Source organism: Acartia tonsa, chromosome 5 (assembly GCF_053477335.1).
Source record: "Acartia tonsa isolate MP-2025a chromosome 5, ASM5347733v1, whole genome shotgun sequence".
NCBI classification, from domain to species: domain Eukaryota; kingdom Metazoa; phylum Arthropoda; class Copepoda; order Calanoida; family Acartiidae; genus Acartia; species Acartia tonsa.
The window spans coordinates 32,890,255-32,903,147 of NC_137264.1; the positions used below are offsets into that span (position 1 = coordinate 32,890,255).

Genomic DNA, 12,893 nt, shown 5'->3' on the forward strand with positions numbered 1-12,893 from the left:
TATACGTTTCGGGAAAGAAAAAGGAAAGGGGGGAAGAAAATCTCTCCAAAAGAGATGGGAGAAGGGGGAAGAGATTTTCTTCCCCCCTTCCCTTTTTATATGACGTCACAGGAATCGTCTTGCTCAAAACTGGACAGTTTGGGGTTTGTCCCATCCATATTTTATTTTAGTTTTAAAAACTAAAATAAAAAAGTTTGGGTTGGAAAACTATAGGAATTCTAAATCTAGGGGCGACTTATCATCTAGGGTAATAATTATATTTTCAGTATGGCTTCGAAACCAATTAATATCCGGTGGATTAGAAAAGGTTCTAAGCCATGCTGAAAAAAATTTTATTATATCTAGTTTTCTACGAATATAAAAATGTACAATCAATACGATGCGAAAAATAACTATTATAATTTGACAGGCGCCAAAATGATGGCAAACATCCACCTGGCAGGCATGGAGGAAGATCTTTACTCTGGGTATGACAAGGAGGATATGGCACCACAACTCAACACTGAAGATTTAGGTACAATTATATTCTTCTGTACATTCAGGGATTCTAAGAGATAAGACAATGGCCGATGATTATTATAAAAACTTATTGTGTAGATTACTTAATTGGTTCAAATACTTAATCTTATATAGGTGGATTTTTGTCAGGAAAACTGTTATATTTGACAGCCTCATTAAATTTCATGGATGTGAAAATAAAGTTGTGCTTATGACAGTGGTAAAAGTGTAATTTTGACAGTGGATAAAAATAATGCCTAAAATACAGGGAAAAAATTGACAAAAACACATCCACTCTGTGTCAAAAACACAGTAACAGTAATTTTGCTAGTGGTAAAAGTGCCAGTACCCCCCAAATATCAATTCTGTAGATTAAATATTTTGGTGGAAAATAATTAACACTTAAGGTTTGCAAAATGAATTTCTTGGCAAATTTATATATGGCAACTCTTTGTTTTATAAATTTGAGGGAGTGGGTGTGTTATTTCTATTTAATTGTTGCTTCATCTAATCATACTATATCCAAAACAGAAATTTTCTTCTATGGCTTTGGGTGTTTACAACACATTAAACCTTAAAGCTTGTTTTTAAAATATAAATGGATCAAGAGTTATTTTGATCTTTAATGTACCAACTCTGAAGAACTGTGAAATAATGATTCCCAATGCAATGAAGATATTAATGGCTAAACTCTGTCAAGGGCAAGAGGGTGAAATTGAGCAATGATTTTTATTGAATAAAGAAAGAACACAGTACATATATTATGTCTATCTAGTTATAAATTATAGAACATATGTTCATAATAAAAGCACATACCAAAAAAAATTTATTTTGATGACTGTCAAAAAAAGTTAGTAAAATCCCCTTTTAGAATTTTGGACCTTACAACCTCATCCCCCCCCCCTCCCATCGCCCCTACACTATATATACCTAAATTCGGTTTTGCTTAAAGTGCCCAGTTACCACAGAAAACACCGCCCGTCCCCCTTAATTTTGAATTCAAGCCAAAATATGGGGAAAGGTGGGGTTCTATACACGTTAATGAGGGAATGACATTTTATTTTAAAATCACACATCCATGAGAACCTCTAGCCCTCCGAGAACACTAACTTGTCCATACCTGATTTATTAGTCAATTAAAAGTTAGAAGGCGGGAGGGAATTTATTTGGTTCACTAACAATTCTGGGGAACTGCCAAATAAGTTTTTCTCATAGAAATAAGCAAAGGATTCTTTGTATTTACAAAACATATAATAGAAAGTTTAACTTAATGTAATAATGTAATATCTGTGTTCGAATAAGGATAGCAAAAAAAAGGAAGCTAAACTAATTAGGCAGTCGAACAAACAAACATTCTAGGGATAATAACTGAATAAAATTTTGCAGTGTGATAAAAATCGACACAAATAATTTTGAAAAATACTTGAATATATAAATTTTATACTTTGCATTTAAAATAATTTGGTGCTATACCTCAGCGAGCAAACCTTCCCCCTCTCCCCTTTATTTTTAAAATAACATGAACCTACAGAGCTCTGAACCTTCGGGACTACTAAATATCCATTCAAACCTAATCAAACCTGACTTAAAGTAATAAATAAACAAATTTAAAAACTATAATCATCTCCCATATTTTGAACAAAATAAGGGGAGGTTTCTCTACTCAACTAGACACTTTTAGGGGAACAACCAATCAATGTAAATTACTTGAATAGTGAATGTTTACTAATCATTGAAAGTATTTTGTAGAATATGATGAAAGGTTCCAGGAAGCAGTGAGAACTTCACATGGAAGACGACCCCCAACATCATCCAAAGGTGCAGCTGGATTTGCCGGTAATATTCTATATAGATCAGGGATAAAGGGATAGGACACTGGAGTGGACAAGAAATTCCTAACCCCTCTCTATTTTGCTTAATGATGAAATATTTATATAAAATGAAAAAATTTTATTAATAGTGCTTTATTTAACACTAACACTAACATTAGAGGCCTCTAGAGGCACTTGAAGTGAGAGGAGAAAAGTCAACACTGTAAACATATTGGTTAAGTGGTTTGCATCTTGTTACCTATAAAAGAACAAGATTTTCTTCATAACTACTTGTTATAGTGTCAATATTCTATTTTCATATTGTTATACTAGCGGCTTCGCCCCTAGTCTCTAGGGGCTTTGCCCCAAGAGGTAATTAAAATAAACAAAAATGTAGTACATGTAGTGGATCCTTATTTTCATCATCTGCATCATAAAAAAAATTGAGGATCTTCATCATCTGCATCATCAAAAAAACAAATAAGGGAGATTTTTTTAATTTTGGGGGGGGTTGGTGGTGCCCCACGCCCCAACAACATAGCCTAAAACCACCACAGGACATGTAGGTATATTCCCTGAAGAGTAGAATCCGATCGGTTCAGTGGTTACCGAGATCTTAAGGGACAGCCGGACAGACAGACGGACGGACGAGAGACATCAAGCTACTTTGTATTATAGATAAAATACGCTACTCACGATTGTGCCTATTTACATTTAAATTTTTGTAATATCTAGGACGCCTAGGCACAGCAATGACGTCAAGCATGGGACGACCAACTACAGGTAGGAATATTCACAAATTTATAATCAAGCACACAGTATTAGGGTAAAAATATATTAATAGGATGTTATTATTTGTAAGGCTAAATTATCATTTTTCGAGTCAGAGAACTTAACTTTCACTTTTTAGAAACCTTATAGTAAAATTTCCTTGAAAAATATATCTTTTGTAAAATTGAGAAATGATGTCCTAGTGTATTTGGCATTTATGTCAACATTGATGACATTTAAGGTTTAGTTAGTCGATGTTTAGGATAAGTTTTTGGCTACTCGCAGGATCTATGGGCTTAGGTGATCATCTTAGGCATTGATAAAATTACCCTTTATTGAGTTAAAAAAAATTCTGTTCTATTCTAAAATCCCGATGGGGGATTCTAAATAAAAAAAAATATTCTTTGTTTTAATATATAAATTGGGGAAAGACATAAAGAGAGGGGGGGGGAGAAATTGAACTAGGTTGGAAAATATACACCCCTGGTTTATAGCAGAATAAAATTTTAGTTTTACTAAAAAAATGTATTATGTCATCAGGCATGACTGATGGACCAGCAAGACCCATGACTGGAATAAAAGGCGCAGGATTTCCTGGAACTGCTCAGGTAGATAAACCTTTACAACTCATTTTAAACCAGAAGTGGACCCAAAGTACCCAAAGTTTTATAACAGCTTTGGCTTAAAAACTAGATCTTAATTTGTTTATACATACAATATATTGCCATTTTATTATCTTTAAATTTCTGATTTAAATCAAATATATAGAAAGTCAGAAAATTAGCTCCTCATCATATCAACATGTCTACTATCTATCTAATAGTCCTATGTTTTAAATAACAATATGCTAATAACATGGTTTGCTATATTAAGGGTAAGCGGGGGATGTTTGATCCTTTGAATCAGGCGGCTAAAACACCAGAAACACAGGTAATGAAAAATTACTGATGCTGCTATGTCAGATGCATGACATTTACAGTAAAAGTGTGTTAGTATTGTGGCCTTTTGTATGTCCGTTAAGATCTCAAAAAACACTGAAATGATCTAGTTTTCATTTTTATGAAAGCTTCACATAGGTCTTGCGATAGTTTTAGTGTATTTTATGTATAGATTAAAGACTGCAGAATATTTTTTCTACCCTTTTCTTAACTTTTTGAATACAGAGCCCCAAATGCTTGTCATTAGTTAAACATATGGAGTGGGGACAAAACACCTAATTTAAAAATGCCTAACTAAAAATGTCTAACTAAAAACACCTAAGTTTAAAAATACCTAATGTTAAAAACACCTACGTTAAAAACACCTTATTTAAAAACACCTAATTTATAAATGCCTAATTTAAAAACGCCTAACTAAAAATGTCTAACTAAAAATACCTAATTTTAAAAATACCTAATTTTAAAAACGCCTAATTTAAAAATACCTAATTCTAAACTATCTAAACGCCTAATTTAGAAATGCCTAATTCTAGAATATCTAATTTATTCACTAAAATACCTAAAAGTTTGATAACATTAATCCAATTGGCTTATTGTTTTTGCTGAAGGATCTCGCTATTCGGTGAACCAATATGGTTCATCTTTACAATGAAGCTTCTTGTAGATCATGGGTAGATTTATAACGCTTTTGGGGAGGTTACCAACACCTTCCAAAATGAGAAATCGCCCTTTGAAAAAATCTCCCCCCCACCCAATTTTTTATTTTTGTAATTTTTTCCACTCCTTTTCAAGACAGACGACTGAAATTTTGTATATTGATTGGGGTGCTAGATCGATTCCTAGTTTTTTCAAGTTTTCATGATTATTTCAACTCCCGTTCAAGATAAAGGGCTGGAATTTATAGGGAAAAATTATGTCAACATTCTACACATTTCTATAAAGTTTTTTTTTAAGATATGATAATTGGTTGGGGTGCTAGATCGATTCATAGTTTTTCAAGTTTTTATGATTTTTTCGACTCCTGTTCAAGATAAACAGCTGGAATTTTTAGGAATTAATTAAGTCAACATTATACATATTTTCACCAAGTTTAAGAAAGACTAGCTATTGGTTTTGGTGCTAGATCAATTCCTTTTAATTTTACATTTTGTTTCATAATGCTTAATGCTTCAAAAGGTATTATACATTTTTAAAAGGTTTCGTGATTTATTTCATTTATGTCTTTTTAACATTCTCAAAAGACTATTTTTTCCTGATGTCTATCAATAAATTTTGTGCTTTGCTACTTATGGATGTTGTCATCCTTGTTTTATTTTCATATGTAAAGAAAATTTTACATTATTAGCAGCCTAATGATTAGAAACTAATGATAATTAATTTTAAAAAATGGACACTTGAGTAGCTAATAATTTCTAAAAAACATGTATAACTTTTAAAAACCATAGGTCTTGGTATAATTTATTGTTTATGACTATTTGTGTAGAGATTAACACCACCTTCCTAAAAGAATTTTCTACTTCATTTTTGTTTTTCAAACTATATTTTGAAATTGTGGAGGGGTGGTTCTGAACCCCCCCCCCCCCCCCAAGACTAAATTGAATTTCCCTCCGCACTGCAATCGCCCCTAGAGGCCTACAGGGGGTGTAGCCGCCGGTTTAATATATTTAACAACAGTTTTAAGATATGCTTAAAATTAGGTTTTTTTAAATTAGATATTTTAAAATTAGGCATTTTTAAACTTAGGTATTTATAGTTAGGTGTTTATAAAATTAGGCATTTTTAAAATTAGGTGTTTTGTCACATTAGGCATTTTTAAAATTAGGTATTTTTAAATTAGACATTTTTAAATTAGGTATTTATAAATTAGGTGTTTTGTCATATTAGACATTTATAAAATTAGGCATTTTTAAATTAGGTATTTTTAAATTAGGTGTTTTGTCCCCACTCCAAACATATAGCGAGGAAAGCGAAGGCTTTAAAAACAGAAAAAAATAGAAAATATGAATTAAACTATAGAGTAACTTCACTACTAAAAATTTTTGATAATAGTGCAGCAAAGGAGAATTTATGTCTGTACTTTTATAATTCAGAGTTAAAACAATGAAAAACAACAATAAATTTTAAAACTTTCCTTCTTTAGAATTGTTTTGTAATGGGGTTTAGTAACATTTATCATACAAAATGTGCAATACAATAAGATAGTTTTGATAAACTTTTATAAAACAAAATTAGTCTTTATAAAAACTAATGCCTCTTTAAAATGAAAATAGTTAATTATCGCATCGCACTATAGACATCTTTCCGCAAATAGTAAGATAAAAAATTTTAAGATACCAATTTTGTTTTTGATGAAGGCCGAGCGATAAAAACTCAATATTGTTTTTTTTTATTTTAGTATTCGTGGAAAATTGAAAAAATACGATGCTATACATGATTTTTTAGTTCTAATCCATCAGAAATTTTTGAAGTCATACTGAAAATTATTTTGATGAAAAATGGCAAAGCTACGCAAAAATCGTTAAAAAGGATTCAATTGGTAAAGATCAGTAGAAAATACAGTGTTATTATATCTAAATTCCATGGATTGATAGAGTTTTTCCAGGGGTGAATTTCTTGAGGGGGTGAAAAAAGAGAATATCCCACCTTCCAATCTTTTATTGAGGTGATTATTGATACCCTACCACGCTTATAACCACATTATTTCATTTTGGGACAGTCTTTGCATGAAAAATTACGTCCGCCATTTCATTAAACTTTCACAAACTCGGAGAATAATTAATTTTCTTTCTAAAAGATAAAGAAATATAAAATAAACAAGGATGACAACATTCATGAGTTGAGTCTTGAGGCACATTTTGTGACTAAACATTGGTACCTAAAGTTTTATAAAATTAAACACGTTCAGTCAATCGTTGGCTACTTTTTGTCAAATCTTGACTGCTTATTGTAAACTTTTAGAGTGCAAACGTATCAACCAATAATTCACATCTTCACAAGGTTAAAAATCTTTCATAACCATGGTGCATTAAAATAAATTTTAATATCACTGCAAAGCAAAGAATTGCACTACACAGGGTTGATTTTCATGAGTTTGTGGAATCTTTGAAAGAAATATTAAAGGCTATTTTAAATAGCAGCCAAGAAAGATCATATTTCACTCACAGTGTTTGGGGACACTTAGATGCTAATTTTAGTTGTATAAAAACTATTAGCCAGGAGAATCTACTAAAGAATATCAGAAGCCTAAAGTTTTTCAAGTTGTTTCTTATTGGGAATCTTCACAAAAAAAGCTTGCATATTAGCCGAAGAAATAATGGACAGGCGGACAAATTAATCTATACAGTAGCGCTTTCGCTACGAATAAACTAAAAAGTTTAATAATTCTTTGAACAAATATTTATGATATATGCATAATGGGAAAAAATTTTGAAGTTGAATCTTTTCTCAATAAAAAAGATATTTTTGAGAATCTGTCTAGAAGTACATTTAAATAAAAGTACGAGTAGAGAAGAATCCCTTTAAGCTTTGTTAGATCATACCCATTTAGGGTTAGGATTTGATGCTGCAACCTTTGCCTTTAGGTTTCATTTCAGGATAGGCATGAGTATCGAGTCTTATCCCTTGAGATCCCTGCTAAATACATAAATTTAGGATTTGATGTTAAAACAAGAAGAGACACCTGAGGACAAAATCAAAGGTCTTGAACAGAAGGTGAACAAGCTGGTTGAGGAAAGCTGCATGGCAGCTTCCAGGTAAGGTGAATCATCTGCCTGAAGACAGCTGCATAGCAGATTAAAGTAAGGTGAACCAGCTGGTTGAATACAGCTGTATGGAAGCTTCCAGGAGAGGTGACCTCGCTGTTTGAAGACAGCTGAATGGCAGATTCAAGGTAAGGTGAACAATCTTGTTGAAGAAAACTGAATGGCAGCTTACAGGTAAGGTGAACCAGCTGGCTGGTGACATCTGCAAGGCAGCTTCCAGGAAAGAATGTATGGCAAGTTGGGTAGCCGACAGACAGCTGTAAGGGAGCTGCAAGGTTAGTAAACATAACTTGGCGGCTAACATACAGCTGCATTTTTTGGGTTTTTGTTGTAAATAGTCTATTTAAAATTTCGATTGTGGAAACGTTCTACTATGACAGGCGCCTTACGTAAAACTAGGAGCGGCCCTGACCAATGTATTTGATTACAATCAGCTACCGCACATTTTCATAGTAATAGCTTTCAATTAACGTTCTGCAAACAAAGGGTTGGTTGTCGTAAAACTACACAACAATGCAATTTGAAATTAGCTAATAACGCAAGAACTAACAATTCAGTAAGTTATATTTTTTACTTTATATTGTTTTAATAATCTATATTTTGTATAGGGGAGAGAAAAAGGTTGCGTTAGACAGAGCTAAAGAAGCATCGGCTAAGGTAAACTTAATTCCAAGGAAAACAAGAAAAAAGTGTCCATGAAGAGAGCAGCAATAACAGGCTAATACAATTTATGATGAGAAAAAAATTATGAAAGCGTGAGGCTAAAAAGGCATATAATTTTTACTTTTTCCACCAAGTAAAAATATTTTTTTAACGAAACGATATGGGACTTTCAAAACTGAAGTCCCCTAAATGTTTGTAAGTGTGTGTGTCACAATTTGGGGTGTTACAGGGATGTCTCCTTGGACCCGTGGTAATTGAACCAGTTACAAGATATAAACAAGTGAAACAAATCTCAAATAATATAGGGGATGGGGGGGGGGTGGAATGGAGAGGTCGTCAATTTTACTGCATGTTGCCCCCCCCCCCCCAACAACAGCTGAAAACCATGTATAGGTTTCGTGATTAAGCTGTAACTGACCTATTTGTAAGCTACTCTTTAACTAGAGTTGACCGTCTGTTCATAGAACACTACGACCTCTGCCTCTGGTCCATTCGTAAGTCAAATGTTATAGTAAAACTTATGTTATATACACTTTTTTTGAACAATTAAAAAATTTATAAAAACATATAAAATAAAATTTAATCATTAATTAATTTATAATTTTTTGTAGGAACGAAGTCTGATAAGAATGAGAGAACAAGCAGCTTTATCTGACACGCATAATCTTGACCTCACTTTCAGGTAATTATACAAAACAAACCTTTTCCCCAATGTTTTATTGCAGCTCTTCTTAACAACCATAACTGTTCTTGTTATGTCTTGGTTAACTTTAACTCTGGAACAAACCATATTTTTGGGCTAACTTCCCATTCAAAGTATTGGTTGTCTGCAATGGTTTGGATATTAGTGCCTTATCATCATCATCCGGCGAGTCAGAGAATACGGACACCCAGTTCCTCCATGAAGTCTCCTGTCCTTGGCATGTGCTTCAGCTTCTCCCCATGTCAGTTCCAATTTTATTAGGTCCTTTTCAGTCCTGTGCCTTATACGTTGATTTCAACCGTTCCCTGGCGGTTTATATGATGTGGATTTAATATATTTCATAACTAAAACATAAGATACTTTGTTTGCTTGGCATAATCCCTTCAATCACAAATAGAGTTTGCAAAACCCATTACCCTACACTAACAATTAATCAGTAAATCCATCTGAAAAAAATTATGTAATGCTTCTTTAATATAATATTAGGTAAGGTTAAGTTACGTAATGCTTGAGCTGGCCGCAGGGTATTCTAATTCAGAGACGTAGGGGTTGCATAATATGTGATCTCCAAAAGGGATTCTGCTGTTTGCTTTATGCATTAATTAATATTTTATCCATATGTAATAAATGTTTCTAAGATAATGTAATAGATAATAAGATGAATAGATTAGATTAGAGGAAAGATTTTTCCAGTATGGCTTCGAAACCGATAAATATCCGATGAATTTTGTAGGATTTGGTCCATTACCATAAAATCCTTATTTAAAAGTAGCAAGATCTTTGTATTTCTGCCTGTCCGATATGGTTCTCATTTACAGTGTAGCTTCTCATAGGCCCTAGGAAGGTTTACAACTATTTTTGGGGAGAGCATCATCACCCTCCCAAGAGAAAAGCCCCCCACCCACAAAAATAAAGTTTTGTTACTTTTTCTTTTTAAATCTAAAATAAAAAAAATGGTAAATTTGAAATTAACCCCACACTTCCCTCCTAAAGTGCCCCTAAAGGCAACTAGGGGCGTAGCCGCTAACATTATATATAGTATTTTCCTTTAATAAACTTTTCTGAGATCCTATGTTTATTTATTCTATTAATCTTTATTTTATTTTATTTCGGAACAAAAAAAGTTTTTAGAATATTAATTCAGTTTGTTGTCGCTAAAACTTTTGCTACAGTGCAGTGCAGTGTTAATACTTCTAAGCAACCTCTATTTTATTTTTCACTACCGGCTAAGCCTCTAGAGACCTCAAATAGCACTTGAGGAGGGAGGGGGATAGACGAAACAAAACCTTTAAAAAGGAAAAAATAAAAGAAAATTTTGAGTGGGATATTTTTTCCTAGGGGCATTTATCTTGAGAAAGCGGAGGTACCCTCCCACAAATAGTAACATCTGTTGCTTAAACTTTTTCTATAGTTTCTATTCATCGTCCACTTATCATATTTTTACTTTGACTTGATCTTAATCATATTTTATTTAATTGGTCTGCGGGGTATTCCTCTACCCAATGCAGTAACCTAACCTATCATAAGCCAAAACAATAATTCATTTAGGTCTTATATCTTTTGGTATCATTTCCAAACACATGTGAATCGATTAGCAAAGAAATAAGCAAATTATTTAAGATAAATCTTTAAAATTAAATTTGCTATTCAATTTTGTATAAATACCTTTTTTATACTCAGCGTGCGTTTTTTCAAATCAGGATTTTGTCTTTTCAACTTGTTTTCACCTTTTGGGGTTAAAACTAATAGCAATGCTACTTTTGGATACAAATGGTCCGTTATCTGCACGCACGACTGAAATATTTTGACGAAAACAACATCATATCAACTGCCATTTAAGATAGATTTCAAGGAATTTTTTAAGATTATTTTTTTTCTTCGCTACTTATTAAAGTTTTATTTTTGTGTTCTGTTTAATCAAGTACAAAAAATTAGACTTTAGTAAGATTCTTATCAATGTTACTTTATACTTTGTAAAAAGATTGCATAAAAAAAGTACTTTTTATACACTTGTTTGTGTAGCCACTGAAGGTCACACCAAGAACCGCTAACTGGTAGATATCTCTTCAGGTGATTCCCTCGTCAAGTTTTAAAAAGTTAGCGGCCTGATGTGGCGTTGTCCAGAGGCTGATGGGTGTTAGGTCAGTAGAATTTTCTGTACACTTGGATCATCTTGGCTTTTATTTGATAGATTAATGGTCCTCCAGCTATACTTGTGGATATTTTTATCCTTGTTTTTTTTAGTGTGCTGTTTAATCTTGCCATCCAGTACGAAAATAATGAAATGTATACAGAAGCTTTGAATACGTATCAGGTAATTAATATTCCAGTATGGCTTCGAATGCAATTAATATCCGCTGGAGGAGAACCGGTTCAGGGCATCTCGGGGCAAACAAAACTGGATTTGATTTTTGGATTTATATTTTTTTCTTTGTAAAAAAATTGTCTTTTAGACGTTAAGTTATATGATTTTTCAGTATAGCTCGAACCGGTTCTAACCCTGTGGATATTATTTTCATTTTACTATCCGTGGAAAGCGATAAATAACTATTCTTTGGTCATATTATGACAGTCCCAAATATAGGAGGGATATGACATTTGACTTTACATGAAACTGGTAAATAAATTTTAATAAACAAGTTTTTTTATCTGTTTACTTAAAAGCTTTGTTTACTTTTATTAAATATTGATTGGTTGGTTCAAACTTGCAATGTTTAAACTTTTCAATCAATACCTTGACTCTACAGAAGGGGGTATTTTTTTATCATCATTGTGTACGTGCATCAATTTATCTTCCATTGTCGTATCCATTAAGATCTTCGCATTTATAAAATAATTACACTAAGAATTTTGTCAGAAACTGTACATGAAAATTTATTGACATGCGTCTGACTTTGCATGACAAATATAAATCATCTTATAATCCTAAGTTATGACGCGATTTGAGCCGCTAATCACTAATCACTAATCAGAATCACCTTTTAATATGATATTAGTTGTTTAGCCCCTATCCTCTAGGATAGGGCAGGGGATGTCAGAAAAATAGCCTTAAACCACTCATGACAATTATAAAGCTTCCCTAAAATATTTAACCCATTCGGATTAGCTAAATCCAAGATCTTACGTTTCAGAAAAAAACCTTACTACTTATATAGTTAATTATCGGGTTTTAACTTCTGAGATAATACATAAAAATATTTTTTTTTAATTTTAAAAACTAAGAGAAAACTTTGTAATCTTTAAAAGTTTGGCAAGTTTAGAATTTTTGTGACAGCATCGATATTTGAAATTTAATATTGATTAGCAAACCAATATAGGATTTCTTATATACATAAAGGAATAGTTAAATTAGTATTTCTCTGCCGAAAGTGTCAAGGACGTCCAAGCTTTTTTTACTAAACACTTTCTTCTGGTGGTGAAAATAAAAAAATGTAATACTCCCCCTTCCCCCCCCCCCCCACAAAGGTGATAGGTGGATATTTGTCAATCATTGAAGTATTTTTCTTATCTTTTAAAAATGAGCAGATATAGTTTTTTCTTCAAACATACCTCTAGCTACCTTAGTGTCTTGGATAACAAAGAATTGACTTGTTACTCTATCCTTGAGTTTAATTTAACTAAATTGGATTTTTAAGTTTTGGCAGAATTTTGGTATTGATACAGTTGGTTGATATTTTATATTGACAAGGATGACAATTTTCTTGACTATGTAATAAAGAAAATTTATGAACACAGCCTTCGAAGACAA

The 12,893-nt window shown here is 32.5% G+C and overlaps 1 protein-coding gene across 8 annotated transcripts in view; it reads left to right on the forward strand.

Annotated features, from left to right (window-relative positions):
• Positions 1-12,893, forward strand: part of nompB (intraflagellar transport protein 88-like protein nompB) — a 54,821-nt gene that overhangs the window by 6,637 nt on the left and 35,291 nt on the right. For all 8 annotated transcript variants that reach the window (XM_080162358.1, XM_080162359.1, XM_080162356.1 and 5 more), the window contains 9 exons: positions 410-514; positions 2,248-2,334; positions 3,045-3,092; positions 3,621-3,688; positions 3,954-4,010; positions 7,670-7,770; positions 8,388-8,436; positions 9,054-9,124; positions 11,390-11,459. In XM_080162358.1, the coding sequence (XP_080018484.1) occupies positions 418-514; positions 2,248-2,334; positions 3,045-3,092; positions 3,621-3,688; positions 3,954-4,010; positions 7,670-7,770; positions 8,388-8,436; positions 9,054-9,124; positions 11,390-11,459 (648 nt within the window). In that variant the 5' untranslated portion in view covers positions 410-417. The remainder of the gene's footprint in view (positions 1-409; positions 515-2,247; positions 2,335-3,044; positions 3,093-3,620; positions 3,689-3,953; positions 4,011-7,669; positions 7,771-8,387; positions 8,437-9,053; positions 9,125-11,389; positions 11,460-12,893) is intronic.